Source organism: Cervus canadensis, chromosome 32 (assembly GCF_019320065.1).
Source record: "Cervus canadensis isolate Bull #8, Minnesota chromosome 32, ASM1932006v1, whole genome shotgun sequence".
NCBI classification, from domain to species: Eukaryota; Metazoa; Chordata; class Mammalia; order Artiodactyla; family Cervidae; genus Cervus; species Cervus canadensis.
In genome coordinates this window covers 26,573,700-26,589,713 of record NC_057417.1, presented here as the reverse complement: position 1 = coordinate 26,589,713, position 16,014 = coordinate 26,573,700, and the positions used below count along the sequence as shown (strand labels likewise).

Here is a 16,014-nt window from a genome sequence, read left to right as displayed (position 1 = left end):
TGCAGGAGACGCGGGTTCCATCCCTGGGTCGGGAAGATCCCCTGGAGGAGAAAATGGCAACCCACTCCAGTATTCTTGCCTGGGAAATCCCATGGACAGAGGGGCCTGGCGGGCTACAGTCTATGGGGTCACAGACGAGTCGGACACGACTGTGTATCTAAACAGCAACAATAAAGAAGACCTGAGGCCTTTGCCCTTAACTGGCTTCAGAGGGGGCCCACCTGAGCTCAGACGGGACTGGGCCGCCTCTCGCCTTCTGCGCCTCCCACTGGGTGGCCCCGCCTGCTGCTAGCTTGTCTGCCTTCCCTGTTCCTCCAGGTGACCAGTTTCCCGGGGCAGGTGGGTGGGAGAGGGCAGGCACGACGGACTCCAGAACGGCAGCCCCTGCTCCTAGACCTAGACCTACCACCTGCCCGCCCATCGCCCACCCCCGCCTTGTCTCCCAACTCCCACAGGGGGCCTTGCCCTCACATCCGGCTCAACTCACTGCCGAGCCAGCGTCTCCAGGCAAGGCCAGGCTTCCTGGGATGCTTCCTCCTAAATAGTTAGAGGTGATAGGGAGGGGGCCAGAGGCCATTCTGTCCAGCCCCCTGCCTCCAGCGGCCCTGATTGCATTGGCCCCCTCCCAGGCGTCTGTTCCGGGAGCTCTCTGAGGGCGCACTCCCACTGTGTGCGTGGACTCACATGCCCGCTTGCGTGTTTGATGCGCTAGACTGTAAGCTGGGGCTTTGTGGCTGGTTGCCGAATCCCCAGCACCCACAGCAGTTCCTGGTATGCATGAGATGCCAATACCTATCTGTGGAACAGATGGATGGATGGATGGATGTAAGTGCTTGTCCAAATTTGGATTCATGCCATCTGATTTCTTAGAGCTTAGGAAATAAACAGGGTGATAGGAGAAAGGAAAAATGGTGGGGGGAGGGGGTGGTGAATAACCGTTGAAGGTGGTCAGGAGGTCTCTGAAGGTCCCATCGGTTAAGCCAGACCTGGAGGCTGAGAAGGGCCGCCCACACCCAGCTGGGCAGTGTCTAGGCAAAAGAATTGACCTCAGTGAGCAGCCCAGACACCCGGGATGCCAGAGAGTGGGGATTGTCTTTGAGAGCATGCCATTGTTCTGGAGCCTTGGGAAGGACCTCTGTAGGGTTGCTCGATGCCAGCCTGGCTCCTAGAATGGACTCTAGGGAGCAGAGCAGGAGACTGGTGTGAGTTGGTGACTGCAGCCACAGGCCTGGTCGGCATGAGGGGTGGAGGTAGAGAAGTGGCTGGATTGGGGATCGAATCTGAGTGGTGATGCCAATGGCATGTGTTGGTGGGTGGACTGTGGAAATGGGGTGGGGGGGCGGGGAAGAAGGATCACCCCCACATGGCTGCTTGAGTTCCTCTTGGAGATGCTCAGGAGATGAAATTTTCAGAGGCCCCACTGAGAGTTCAGAAGCTCAGGTCTGAGTTGGAGATAGAAATCTGAGAGTTGCAGACTTCCCTGGTGGTCCAGTGGTTAAGACTTCACGCTCCCAGTGCAGAGGGCTTGGGTTCAATCCCTGGTCGGGGAACTAAGATCCCTCATGCCATGCAGCATGGCCAAAAAAAAAAACTATAAAAAATCTTGAGAGTTGGCAGTGTGGTCCAGGAAGGGATCACAGGGCAGAGGAGAGAAAGAGAAATGAGCAGAGAAGAGAGCCCACATTGGACCCTGGGATCTCCATGTTAGAGGCTGGGGTCAGGAAGGGGAGGGGTCGCCAGAAGAGGAAGCTGAGCATGGCCCAGAGCTGGGCAGGCATCTCGCTGCCACTGAGGGTGGTGACTCCGAAAGTCAACTCTAACGGCGGGGGACCCCCTCCCAGAACCCTTCACCATGTGACCGCTTCCAGGGTACCCCGCTGTCATCCATCGGCCACCTCCATACGCACCTTGGTTTCTCTGCACCTTCCCTCCTGGTTCCCTGAGCTCCTGCTGCCTCCCCTGTCTCCATCCTTTGCTGAAACCCTTCCCTCTGCCTGGAGCTGCTCCCCACCCTCCTTCCCATCTGTCTTGTCTTTCAAGGGTCCCTTTCCTGCCTGGAAGCTGCCCGTTGTCCTCCTTCAGAAAGAATTTACCCCTCCAGCAGCAGGTGGCTTCTTCCCCCCATCAGCGCCCCCACGAGCCCTCCATCACACGGGTGGCAGTGGGACCACCTCTGAGCCGCCTCTTGTGCCCTTGTCCCCTCCCCAGGGCAGGGATCCCACTTGATAAATCACTCTGGAGGTGATTTGAAATCAAGCGCCCTTTTTTCGGGAAGTGCCTACTGTTGTCTAGCTTAAATCTGTCTTGCTGCTGCCTGGGTCCTTTGTCTTCAGTTGTCTCCTGGTAGCGAGGGAGAGGGAGCAGAAAGCAGCAAGGACACCCCAGTAACCCTTTACATGCTGACTGTGGTGTTTGCATCCTCACTGTGACTGACCTTCATCTCCCTCTATCCAAACTGCAGTTCGTTTAATCCCTCACTAGTATTTGCCAGGCGCCTCCTGCAGGCCGAGCCCGTCACTGAGTTCTACTGAGGACCTCGTGAAACGGCAGGCACAGTCCTCACCTGCCCCCAGCAGTGATGGTCACTCCTGTGATGAGTCCCGGGAGAATCAAAACAACTTGTTTTCAGGTGCAGACTCGGTGGCATCTGAGCAGCAAGCCTGTGGGACTTCCTGGAGGAGGAAGCTCGGAATCAGGCAGACCGGGCTTGAAATCACATGCTGTGTGATAAGCTTGAATAGCACTTCTCTTCTAAGCTTCAGTGTCTTCATTTGTAAAAACGGAGATAATGGTGCCCACACCCCTCACTGACATAGTCCAGTGGCTAAGACTCTGCACTCCCAATGCAGGGGGCCCGGGTTTGATCCCTGGTCAGGGAACTAGATCCCTCATGCCATAAGAAAGAATTTGCATGCACAACTAAAGATCCCCCATGCCGCAACTAAGTCCCGACACAGCCAAATAAATTTTTTTTTTTTTTTTTTTAAATGATGCCCCACCTTTCAGGTGTTTCTCAACCTAAAATGAGGAGGTGGACCTAACATACCTGGCCTGTTGTAGCTGCTCAATAAACACAAGGCCTTTCCCTTGACCTCATCTCCCTCCACATAGGCGAGTACTTGAGCATATCAGTGCCGAAAACCTAGGTTTGAATGGCCCTACCATTTCCCAGCTGTGTGTCCTTGGGCAAGTTACTGAACTGCTCCGTGCCTCGCTTGCCTCATCTGTAAAATGGGACCGATGATTGTTCAAGCCTCATAACACTGATTGGAGACGAAATGGATGTGAGTAAGGGGCTTAGGGGCTTCCCACGTCAGACCTTCTCCCTGTCATCTGCCCGCCGCCTCCAGTTCTACCAGGGACTGCAGGCCAAGGTCTCGAGCCCCCTCCGGCGTGCTCCCTGGTAGTAAATGTAACCATAGATCATAAAACAGCCATTAATGCTGGCGGCCTCCCATCGCTGGGCGGGGCTGAGGAAGTGGTTCGGAGAAGAAGGCAGGTGGCCCCAGAATTACTCCCTGTGGCTGCTTCTCAGCCTCGGGGGACCCTGACAAGTATGAGCCTCCAGGGACATCGGAGGAGCCAGAGGCCTCTCAGAATCAGAGAAGGCGTCTTGCTTAGAGGCTCACCGCCCCGGCCACCCAGACTCTGCCTTGTGTCACCAGCCTTTTTGCCTCCGTTTGAATTTCCCTCTGGGCCCGCCTTGGGCACTTTTGGGTCCGGTTATATTTTGACTCAGACATCCATTCCTTTTGGGGGCTTCCCTGGTGGCTCAGAGGGTAAAGAATCCACCTGCAAGGTGGGTTCAATCCCTGGGTCGGGAAGATTCCCCTGGAGAAGGGAATGGCAACCCATTCCAGTATTCTTGCCTGGAGAATCCCATGGACAGGGAGGCTGGCGGGCTATACAGTCCATGGGGCTGCAAAGAGTCGGACACGACTGAGCGACTAACATACACACACTTCCCTTCATTTGTCCCACGCCACCTCTGCAGCCTGAGTTTAGTGCCCAAAGCCCTGGCCCCTTGTCCAGCCGCTCCATGGCACACAGGCTGTACCGCAGCCGCCCCCCTGCCCCCCGACCGGCTGCGGGAAGCTCCTCAGCCTGCTGGGGGTCACCCTCCTGGGGGCTGGGAGCGAAGCAGACAGAACAGCAGCCCTGGAGGCAGGCAGCTAGCCTCGCCGACCTTTACTCCATCCTTGTTTCCTGGAATTAGAATTCCAGGTGTCTTATCAGAATGACTCAGGAGTCCCCGAGTGGCCCCTGGGCCATCAGCCATCCCCGCTCCAGTCCGTTCTCTGTGTGATGGTGGAGTGATCTGCGGGTGCCATGCCCTCTTGGAGGCTCCCTGTTGCCCATGGGGTAGCGACCACCTGCCTGGGCACAGCGCTGCAGGCTGGTCACCTCCCACGGGACACCTCCAGCTGGCCACGTGGAACTGCCAGCCGTCCCCCATGTCTCTACCTGACCGCCTCTCAGGCCTCTCACCTGAGCTCCTCATCCGCGGCTCCAGGAAGTCTTTTCCGACCCCCTTCCTGCTTGGGTCCCCTAGGCTTCTGAGACACCCCTGAGAGGTCCCATATGTCACCCTGTGAGGCTGCAATCTGGGACAAGCCCGGCCTGTGTTGGGGGATCAGGGTCTCCTGTCGCTGAGACCCAGGTGGTGGTAGGTAAAGACTGCGGAGCCTTGGTGGGAAAGAGGTGTGAGTTACCCAGCAACTGTGCCCAAGGACAACAGGGGGCTGGAGGAAGCCGCCCCCCTCCACGTCCCTGGGTGTCATGATGAATAGGTTGGACCCTCTGGGACCCCCCCAGGGCCTGGCCGATGGATGCCTTCCCTGACTGTGGAGAAGTGGTTTGGGATGTCTGGCTGTTGGCGGGTATCTGGCTTTTCTGGACCATGCCCTCTCCTGCCCCCACATGTGGCCAGCCTGCACCTGGGGTGCCCAGGTCTGCAGCTGTAGCCGTGCATGTGGGACTAGAGTGACTGTCATGGAGGGGACCTGAGCCCGGCTCCCCTCTCATGCCCGTCTCTCCTCTCTCCCCAGGATGTTCGACGAGCGAATTTTCACAGGTATGTGTGGGGACCGTCCAGTTCGTTCTAAAGCCGCCAAGCTGATGCCCCTGAGTGCCTGAGCTGCCATCACACTGGACCCTGGGGTGGGAAGGGAGCCTGGGGGTGGCTTCCGCATGCTGGGGCAGACATGGGGGGCCCCCAGCTCCCAGGTGCAGACAGACTGTCAGGACACCCAGCCCCAGATGTTGCCAAATGCTAACATGTGAGAGGTACTCGCCTCAGCTGTCAGCATTTTTAACTTTAGTTTATTTTAGTTTTCCATAGTCCCTCAAGTGGGTTCTGTTCTTTTCCCTGAAATCCAGCTAGTGAGCTCCGGGGTCTGGATGCAAACCCACGTGCCCAGGCTTTGAGCAGTGGGCGGGCTGCCTCTCACGAAGAAGAGGTGGGCTCTGCTGGGTAGAGCAATGGGAGCTCGCATCTTGGGGTGCAATGTGTCTGGGTCCCTACCTCCCCCCAGCTTCGTGACCTTGGGCAGGGTCATATGGGCCTCAGTTTCCACATCCGAGAAATGGTAAGGGCTCCGTCCTCTGGGTTGGTGCTCTGGGTTCCTGGGATAACTAAATGTAGAGGGTGGTCCCGTGGTACAGCCCTGGGGAGACTCAGCCCCTTTCCCAAGGGCTGCCTGAGCCCCAGTAGCACGTGTGTGGTCGGGGTGGCCGTTTCCGGCTTCTCCTTCCTGCCCCATCCTCTGAGATCCTCACCATCATTACTCCTCGTCCCAGGAGGGGCCTCTCCCCCTGGACCCCTTCCCGGCTCGGCTGGATACGGAGACCACAGGGAGGGGCGGAAGCCAGGCCACGTGTGAGGGGAGCCCCCCAGCAACTGCCCCCAGGCGTCCCCCAGGCCGAGAAGGCTGGAGACCTCCACCCTGACCGCCCTGCCCCTCCCTGCCTCTCCCCACCAGGGAACAAGTTTACCAAAGACCCCACAAAGCTGGAGCCGGCCAGCCCGCCAGAGGACGCCTCTACGGAGGTGGCCCGTGCTGCCATCCTGGATCTGGCTGGGACCGCCCGGTAAGGCCATCCACCGTCCCCACCCAAGCTCTGCGGGGAGGAGCAGGGACAGGCTGGCTCCCTCCACCTGGACACCCCACATGGGGCCGTCCCACACAGACACCGCGTGCCCCGCCCCACTGCGGGCCTGGGAGAATCTAAAGGGGCCCAGAAAGAGCACAGAGACTCCGCTGATTTTCTTCCACCCAGAGGACTCTCATCACCCTTCGGGATCTAAGAAACCTTCCCTGCCACCCAGACTAGACTGGCGTCTGCCCTGCCTGACCACAAGACCCTGCACTCCGCTCATGGCCTGCTCACCCTTCACCAATGTCTCCACGGAGGCCCTGGGCTCCTGGGCGCCAGGGATGGGCCATCTGTCCCGGAGTCCCCACATCCAGTCTGGTTCTACCCCGACGGTGCTCTGTGAATGAACCGAATCATCCAACCCAGGGCCCTCCCCAGCTTCACGTCCCCCATCCCCAGAGTCCCCAACCCCCTCCAGGCTGGGGATCCCTACATCTCTCAATCCCCCCAGCAAGCCCTGATCAAACCCCCGCCCCGTGCTAAGCTGTGGGGCTCCTAGACTGGCCAGACCCAGGCCTCAGGAGCTCCCAGCAGGTGGGCAAGGTGGGCGCCTAGAAGGTCACTCCAGGAAAGGGAGCAGGGCCTTGGCCGGGGCAGCCAGGAGACTGTTATCCTGGGCAGTGGGACCCTGGGAGTCTTGCTGGGGTGGGAGCCGGTGCAGTCCGGGGTATGTTCTGGATTGACAGCCATCGAGGCTCCGTGACTGCTTGAAGGGCGAGAACTGGAGCTGATGCTATGTCGTTTCTCGACTTCCTTCCCACAGGTCAGACAAGAGCGGTCTCTCCGAAGACTGTGGGCCAGGTGAGGAGCTGGAACCCACTGCGTGTGTCCGGGGCGGTGGGTGCCTTGGACAGGAAGCAGGCTCAGACCATGAGCCCGGTTCAGTTCAGTTCAGTCGCTCAGTCGTGTCCGACTCTTTGTGACCCCACGGACTGCAGCACGCCAGGCCTCCCTGTCCATCACCAACTCCCAGAGTTTACTCAAACTCATGTCCATCAAGTCGGTGATGCCATCCAACCATCTCATCCTCTGTTGTCCCCTTCTCCTCCCATCTGCAGTCTTTGCCGGAGGACTAAGGAATTTCCTCTGCTCACCAGTGTCCCTCCTTCCCAGCTGCAGAGCAGGCTGGGGGCCGCAGAGGCACACATGGGATGTGGTGGCTTTGTGTAGGATTCTACCACCGCCTCCTCATCCTTGGCGATTCCGGTCTCAGTGGTCAGGTCTATACGTCGCATCTGTCTATAGATCAGACACCAGAGCTGATTTGACTTTCTCTGGCGCTACTAACGAGTCCCAGACAGGAGTATTTAGGAGTGACCTGGCTCGCTGGGCCAAGTTCACGCCCGCACCTGACCGGATCCCTTGTCTTCCCCTCGTTTTGCAGGAACCTCCGGGGAGCTGAGTGGGCTGAGACCCATCAAAATCGAACCAGAGGATCCGGATATCATTCAGGTCACTGTCCCAGGTAAGGGCTGATCCTGCCGCCCCTACTTGAACGTTCAGAAATGGAGCAGCTCCCAAAACGGGGGCCCTGGAACTGCCGCAACAAACACATCCCCTCCTGGACTGACCCACTCTGTCTCCCGAGCACCTGCCCCGGCCAAGAAGGTGTCTCCAGGCCGCTGTTTCTCGGTCTGGTCTGCCCGTGAAAGGGTGCAGCGTTTTGGGTGCTTTCTGCAGCCACCTCTGCCCTCTGGGCTGGGAGTCAGGTCTCGGCTCCGACCTTCCTTAAGGTTCCCACAGCCATCACCTCTCTGGCCTGGATTCCCTGGGATTTGCAAAGCAGAGTGGGGAGAAGCAAAGGTCATCGGAGGGACTTCCCTGGCGGTCCAATGGTTACGACTCCACACTGCCATTGCAGGGGGCACAGGTTCAATCCCTGGTCAGGAAACTAAGATCCCATATGCTGCACAGCCAAAAAGTAAATAAAATAAAATGCAAAGAATTTTTTTAAAAAAGAAAATAAAAAAGAGGTCATTAGAATAAGAAGATCTGAGTTTGACTCCAGACCTGGATCCCTCTGAGCCTCAGTTTCCCCGTCTGTGAAGGGGGGCATGTCCTTGGCCTCTGGAGGCTCAGTATGGGGTAAACCCAGGGCCCCTGCTGACCCCTGGCACAGCTACCCTCCCAGAGTCCAAGGGGAGGCTTCCTGAAGGGTCCTGCTCTCTGGGCATGCAGGGCTGGGGGTCCCTGGGGACCATGGCAGGGTGGGACAGACAGAAGATGCTGTCATCATTTGGAGTTTTGCCTCCAGACCCTTCCCCAGCCTCTGAAGAAATGACAGACTCAATGCCTGGACATCTGCCCTCAGAAGATTCTGGTTACGGGATGGAGATGCTGACTGGTAAGAGATGGGCTGGGCTCCCCTGGTGGATCAGACAGTAAAGAATCTTCCTGCACTGCAGGAGACCCAGGTTCGATCCCTGGATGGGGAAGATCCCCTGGAGAAGGGAATGGCAACATACTCCGGTACTCTTGCCTGGGAAATCCCAGGCAGAGGAGCCTGCCGGGCTATGGTCCATGAGGTCACAAAGAGTCATATACAACTGAGCAACTAACAGTAACAGTAAAGAGATGGGCTGGAACCCACCTCCCTGGGAATTTTCTGGGTATTGACTGCCCCCCTCAGCAGAAACGCAGTAAGTGCCTGACTCCCCCAACCAGCCTAGGTTCCTTTCTGAAAATTTGAAATAGGCTCTGAGTTATATTCAATTTGGTTACTATGTCTTTCCCAGGAGCTCCCATGTGGATAAATTTGTTCATTTATTCAGTAGCTATTTATCGAGCACCTACTATGTACCAGGTCCCATGCAAAGGCCTGGGGACAGCAGTGAACCCAACAGACCACAAAGTCCCTGCCCTTGTGGGCTGACATGCCAGTGCAGGAAGACAGTAAGCAAATCATTAAGAAAAGTAGGGAAATTCCCTGGCGGTCTAGTGTTTAGGGGGCTTCCCTGGTGGCTCAGAGAGTAAAGGGTCTGCCTGCAGTGCGGGAGACCCTGGTTCGATCCCTGGGTCAGGAAGATCCCCTGGAGGCGAGAATGGCAACCCACTCCCTTGCCTGGAGAATTCCATGGATAGAGGAACCTGTTGGGCTGCAGGCCACTGGGTCGCGGAAAGTCGGACACGACTGAGCACGCACCCTCACCCGCTCTGACCATGGGAGCTAAGAATAGATGTTAGAGGGCTGGAGAGAAAGACAGACGCTTGTGATAATTTAGACAAGAGGAATGATTAGGCAGGTGGAGATTAGCAGGGGGAGGGTGGAGTTCTCCATGTTTTGTGTTTTGAAAATGTTCAAAACCACAAAAAGTTGAGAATAATTTAATGAATCTCATACGCTCAGCTCCAACCATTATCAACAGATGTTATTATAGGTAATAAGAAATAAGAATTTGAACTTCCTTAGTGGTCCAGTGGCTAAAACTGCACACTTCCAATTGCATGGACTGCGGGTTCAATCCCTGGTCAGGGAACTAAGATCCCGTGTGCCATGCAGTGTAGCCAAAATTTTTTTTAATTAAAGAAGAAGAATTATACATAGTTAACATTTTTGAAAAGTAAATAATTAGACAAACAGTAAATTATACAAGGTTTGCAGATATGCTGGAAAATTATGTTAGTCCTTAAATGATTTGAGTTTGGAAAACTCTATAATAAGGGCAGCAGGGCCAGGGCAGGAAACTTTAGGAAGAGGGCTGGAGTTTGTTACCCTTGCGTGTGATGTCTAGTGTGGGCTTGATGAGGGGATGGGGAGGGGTGGGGTGGGGGGTAGAGTTACTCAAGGACACCATGCAAATGCATAGTAGTTGTATTTCAATGAACAGAGTACAAAAAAGCTTATCATGTTCAGCGTGAGACTCGAGTGCAGAAAGATATGGACAGTATAGCGTTTTTCCAAATTTGAATTGTAAAAATAGTATGACTAGTGTTTTATTAATATTTTAAAAAATCATGTGCAAATATGACAGCATGCTCACATATATTCATTCCGGCTGGTGGGTCCATGAGGGTTGGTTACCATGTTCTGTATGCCTTGCTGCACTTTTTAATTTTCCCCTACCAAAAATAAACAAATGACTAGGAAAATACATAAGAAGGCTTCCTATAGGCCCAGATGGGCGGTGACAGAATCAAGGCAGAGTGTCTCTGCCGCTTCCATCTTCCCTGTCAGGGAGAACGGTCTGGAAACAGGAAAGAGTGACCTGGATCTGGGAGTCCAGTGCAGTAAGGATGTATCGAGGGTTTCCAGGTCTGCTGTGGGTGAATGGGTCTCCAGGTAATACCTGAGATCCGCTGTCTATAGGATGTGAGAAGTCACGGCAGACAAAGATGAGCTGACAAAAGACTTGGAGATGAAGTTTTGCCCAAAGCAAAAACAGGTGGACTGTGCCTTAGTCCCAGGCACAGTTCTGGGACAGATGTCTACATGGGCAACTGTGAGCCCTCAGAAAGGACCCCATGTGGGGTCATCCACAGGAGTGGGTCGACTCATTATACCATCAACATTTTCAACTGACCCTGGGCTGGCTGGAGAAGCTCCTTATGACTTTTATAAACAAAAGGGTTTCGACTCTAAACACAGTTTTAAGTAATGTTTTCAGTTTAAATGAAAGGTAGTTGGGGACTTCCCTGGCAGTTCAGTAGTTAAGACTCCCCCCTCCCAATGCAAGGGACACGGGGTTTGATCCCTGATTAGGGAACTAAGATCCCACATGCTACTCAGCACTGCCAAAAAAAAAAGTTATTTGAATTTCAAGCAAGAAAAGGGGGCTCCAGGGGGATCCCAGCCTCCACGAGAGGAAGATTTCCCCGTGTCCTGGAGGGCTCGGTCCTTCCTTGAACATGTATCGGTGAGACCTTAGGCAGCAAGATTATGCAGATTGCAGATCCCTGGGGAGGAATGGTCCATCCATCCAAGAATGATGTACCCCGTGGCCTTGACAGGCTGGAACACTGCGCTGAAACGCACAGGAGAAAGTCACAACCCCAGGATGTGTGTTGTGGGTTGCGTTCGCTGGGGACCAGTCTCTCAGATGGAGCCTAATGCGTGGCATGTTTATTAGGGGCCTGCCCTTGGAATCAGCACCTGGGTAAGGCCGGGGACAGAAGCAGGGGAGGGGGACAAGGGAGAAGGCAGGAAGCGGGGAGCTGTGTGTGTGGAGCTGGGAGCTGGGCTGGTGATCCACCTGGTCACCCTCCATCACTGTTTCCAGGAATTGATGTCAGCCCTCGGAGCTGCCGGCCTAGGCAGAGTCAGGTGGGCCCATCATCCACTGCCCACAACGTACCTGTTTCCCTGACGAATGTTTAGTCCTAAAGCTCTGGCCCTTTTTAAGTCAGGGGCTGAGCAGAGATGAAACCTTCCAGAACCTTCTGGGTTGAGCCCCAAGGCTCCGGCTTGTCTAGCGATCCGAAAAGCAGGCTCCCTTTCTCCCGCATCAGAGGGTGGGGCCTTGACCACATCATGGGAGCTCTCCCTCTCATGGGAGTCCCTGCATCCCTTCTCACCGAGCATCCTTTCCACCAGCTGGCCGAGAGCAGACCCGGGATCCTCCTGCTCCACCCCTCCTCCTCTGTCCAGGGGTTGGCCCCGCGTGGGAAAGCCCCTGGCAACACAGGGCAGGCTTCCCAAGCCACAGTTTCCTTCTGGTGGCTTCAAGTGTTGAAAATCCCCGTGCCTTCCTCCAGTGCTGGCATGAAAGTCACGGCTGACGGAGGTCCCACCCCCGGCACCCCACCCCTGCTGTCTGCACTTGCATCTCATCTGCCTGCCAACATCTGTCATCTCTTGTTTGCAGCCACCCTCCCCACACACACGGCTCCCCTATTCTTGCCTATGTCCCTCTTCTTCCTGGACGCTTGGATCCAACCCACGTATTCCCCTCCTCGGCCCCCCAAGGCCAATCTCCCCCCTCCCCCTTATGGCCTGAGCCCTCATCTCCAGTGTTGTTCCCTGGGCCATGTCTTTGCTGCCTGTTGGACCTGCGTCTGGGGACAAGGTTGAGTCCTTGCCAGGGTCAAGTCACCTTGTCAGAGGCCCCGGAACCTTATGACCTTAGATTGCTTCACATCCCCATCCCCTTATCTGTCCCCATTTTTAAGATTTTTTTTTTTATACAGACCATGTTAAAACCTTTATTGAACTTGTTATTGCTACAGTTTTATGTTTTGGATTTTTGGCCACGAGCTGTGTGGGCTCCCTGACCAGGGATTGAACCCACAACCCCTGCACTGTAAGGCAAAGTCTTAACCACTGGACCACCAGGGAAGTCCTGTGACTCTTGTTTTTCTTTATGGCGTCACTGCCATCTGACCTCATGTGTTATGTCTGACGTCGCGGCAGGAGGACAGGCGTTGTCTTGTTGCTGCGTTTCCTCAGTTCCTAGAGCAGAGCCTGGCAGGCAGTGGAAGGAAGGATGGGGTGGCATGGGGCTGGTATCCAGGCCACACATCCCAAAGGCGTCTGGTCTCAATAGCTCACGTGGCAGCGAGGGTGGGTGCTTGTACAAAACGGGGGTCCCTGATGCCGTCTGGGGGTCACCATGCCATGCTCTGGACTCTGGGCCTGCACTCCCTGCCTGTCCAACCTGACTTGGGAGGTGCGGGAGATGATACGTGCGGCTGCATGGTTCCCTCTTCTCTTTCAGACAAAGGCCCCAGCGAGGACCCTCGGCCCGAGGAAAGGCCAGTGGAGGGTGAGGCACTGTCCACTTTCCGCTTTTCACTCCCTCCCTACCCAGGCCTCCTCCCCTCCCCTCCCCTCGCCCGACTTCTCCCTTTTGTCTCTTCCAGACACTGGGTTTGGGGGTGGGTGTCCTGTAGGCTACTTGAATTGGGAGGAGGTTTATAGATCTGTTTTCTAGAACTAGGAGGTACGTGGTCAGGGGTAGGAGCAGCTGTTCCTGGTAAGAGAAATTGTAAGACTTTCTTATTTTGTTTTATATACACCCTACTTCTTTCCAGAACGCTTTTAAGGCTGAGGTCTGAGCCTCGTCTTCCTGAGCAAGTCGAACTGAGGCCTGAAAGCACAAAATCGGCTTTGGGTCCAATAGACATGTTCAATCTCAGGAACATGGCTCATTCCCAGCCTGCAAAGAGTGGGAGTAGGACAGGCAGGGAGGTCAAGGTGAGGATGGGGCTGTTTCTGCCCCTGGAATGGAACGAGTGGGTATCAGAGGAGAGGAATGTCTCTTTCCCAGTCCCAAAAGTGGGGAGTGTGACTGTAAAGTTTTAACAGATATCTACTGCCACCTGGTGGCAGCGTACTCAATTTGCAGGCTTAGCGCACACACACTAGTTAAGGCGCTGTGCTTGACGAGGCTTCCCAGGTGGCGCGGTGGTAAAGAATCCACCCGCCAATGTAGGAGATGCGAGAGATGCAGGTTCAACCCCTGGGTCAGGAAGATCCCCTGGAGAGGAAATGGCAACCCACTTCAGCATTCTTGTCCGGAACCTCCCATGGACAGAAGAACCTGGTGGGCTACTGTCCAGGGGGTTACCAAGAGTCGGACACGACTGAGCACGCATGCATACATACATAAGTCACTGTGCTGGTCTAGAGTGACGTTCACATAGAAAGTCCCATGGTCATCCTTAGGCTTCAGAACCTTCCACTCAGGCCTGGTGATGCCCTAGACCCGATTTCACGAGCTGATATTTGAGCCTGGGAATTGTGGACCTGTCTGCAGAGAGGCCACTTCTGCGGTTATGGGTTATCTGCCATCAAGGTCTCAGCACAGGGCATCCTTGGCGCCAGCAGAGATGGGACATGAGCTGAGAAGCAGGGTCCTGCTGCCGCTGGGGAAGCTCATCAAACTGCCCTTTGCCTTCCAGATAGTCACGGCGACGTGATCCGGCCTTTGCGGAAGCAGGTGGAGCTACTTTTCAACACGCGATACGGTGAGCGAGGAGCCAGGCAGGGTTGGGGGTGTCTGGGTCTCCCTCCAGCTGCCCTGTTATCAGAGGGACTGACCCCCCCCATCCCAGCTGCTTCCTGAACAGAGAGGGGCCGGGGGGGCTGGGGCACTGCAGGGGCTGCTGCCCAGCCCCCTCCTCAGCTCCAGACATCCCGCCTGGGGAGACTGAGGCACTGCTGGAGAACCCCACCCTCTGAAACACAGCACCGCCGTCTCCTCCATCAACACACTCACACTCACAGTCTGCCTTAGCCTCAGCTTGGAGAGGCCGCTGTGTCAGCTATAAGTGCCCCTCTGTCCCCCACAGACACCCTCATTCAGGGTCCTCAGGAGGATGCACGCATGACAAGATCTTTCCTACTAGAAAGGCAGGGGAGAAGCCTACTCTTCATTCAGCCCCTGTGGTTGGCCAGGCGCTGGCAAGGTGCTTTACACACCTTCTCCCATCCCGTCTTCATAAAATCCCTGCGTCCTAATGCCCATTTTACAGATGAGGAAAATTGAGGCCTGGGGAAGTGCCATGGCTTGTGTGAGGCCCCGTGACTAGTGAATGGCGGTGCCTGGCCTGGGCCTCAGATCTCTCCAGTTCCCAAGGTGTGGTGTTGGACCACATGGGGGGTTGGGGTTATTTATGGTGGCAGAGGGACCTTCCAGAGGGCCTTTTTGGCAGCATGGGGATGAGTGGACTTGGGTGGAGCTGATGCCAGGTTTCACCTGCTGTCAGTGGTTTCTCTTGCACTGCCAGGGCATGAGGGCATGGACTGAGCATAAGATTGGGGGTCCCACTGACTTGGATTCACGTCCCTGGGAGCTGAGGGACCCTGGGACCTGAGACAAGTCACATCCCCTCTGGGCTCTGGGTCGCTTACCTACAAGACTGAGGCTGACGGTACTTAACCTCTCAGGAGGGTCAGGAAGGTTCAGCTAAGAGCCAAGTTTCAAAAGGGCTCCGGCCCCCCCATGCAGACATGGGAGGTGGGAATTGAGGCTCGTGGCCCCTAGATCTGGATGGCCCTATAGCAGCCGTATCTCTGCAGCCAAGGCCATTGGCATCTCGGAGCCTGTCAAGGTGCCCTACTCCAAGTTCCTGATGTACCCAGAGGAGCTGTTTGTGGTGGGGCTGCCTGAAGGCATCTCCCTCCGCAGGCCCAACTGCTTTGGGATCGCCAAGCTCCGGAAGATCCTGGAAGCCAGCAACAGCATCCAGTTTGTCATCAAGAGGTAAGGCCCGGCAGGGTCCACGGGAGCTGCTCCAGGCTTGCCCAGCGCCAAGGAGAAGTGCCAAGTAGCTATTTTCCTGCTTAGATTGGGGAAGGTGCTTTTTTTTTTTTGCATGATAGGATGCTAGATGAAGTTTCGTCTCAACTGAGCAGGTACAAGTTTGCCCAGCCTCAGCTGAGGCCTGAAGGACCGAAAGCAACCAGATTGATGCCCTCTCAGTCCCCAGGAGAGCTTGGCTGGATGTAAAACGGGAATATGCCTACTGGCTTGATCTCCTGGACCATTCTGAACATCCTCTGCAGGTTGGAGGCATCCAGATTGACAATGCCCCATTTTCCCTGGATTGGAAAATTGGGTGTTGGCATTTCAGGTTTCTTCTCTTTGCTCAAGCATCTAGTTTTCGTCAGCGAGGACCCAAGGAGCTCCATTGTATCCAGCCTGTGTGCCCAACTGAGATATAAACTCCCCCTGGAGGAGATGGAGGCAGCTATTGAATTTTTAAAAGATGAGGGAGGACCTGGGGGTGACCTGTTTCACGCTTCTCTGTGTTACTGGGATGTCTTGTAAATTTAGGTTTGGTTTGGTTGAAAGTAACAAGAAAGAGGAGACACTTAAAGGTTTGTTCTGCCCGGGGGAGTAGATGGCCCCAAAATTGGGAGACTCAGGGTGTCCTTCACGCCTAGAGTGGCAGGCCAGCATTGGGGTACAGGGCAGGGAG

General features: G+C 55.5%; 1 protein-coding gene across 5 annotated transcripts in view; it reads left to right on the top strand.

The window, feature by feature from the left end:
- Nucleotides 1-16,014, top strand: part of GTF2IRD1 (GTF2I repeat domain containing 1) — a 115,433-nt gene that overhangs the window by 57,151 nt on the left and 42,268 nt on the right. For 4 of the 5 annotated variants that reach the window (XM_043455666.1, XM_043455667.1, XM_043455671.1 and 1 more), the window contains 8 exons: nucleotides 5,049-5,074; nucleotides 5,982-6,090; nucleotides 6,920-6,957; nucleotides 7,541-7,621; nucleotides 8,411-8,500; nucleotides 12,807-12,854; nucleotides 13,993-14,058; nucleotides 15,113-15,296. In XM_043455666.1, coding sequence (XP_043311601.1) covers nucleotides 5,049-5,074; nucleotides 5,982-6,090; nucleotides 6,920-6,957; nucleotides 7,541-7,621; nucleotides 8,411-8,500; nucleotides 12,807-12,854; nucleotides 13,993-14,058; nucleotides 15,113-15,296 — 642 coding nt within the window. The remainder of the gene's footprint in view (nucleotides 1-5,048; nucleotides 5,075-5,981; nucleotides 6,091-6,919; nucleotides 6,958-7,540; nucleotides 7,622-8,410; nucleotides 8,501-12,806; nucleotides 12,855-13,992; nucleotides 14,059-15,112; nucleotides 15,297-16,014) is intronic. The other variant, XM_043455668.1, reaches the window with a different exon arrangement.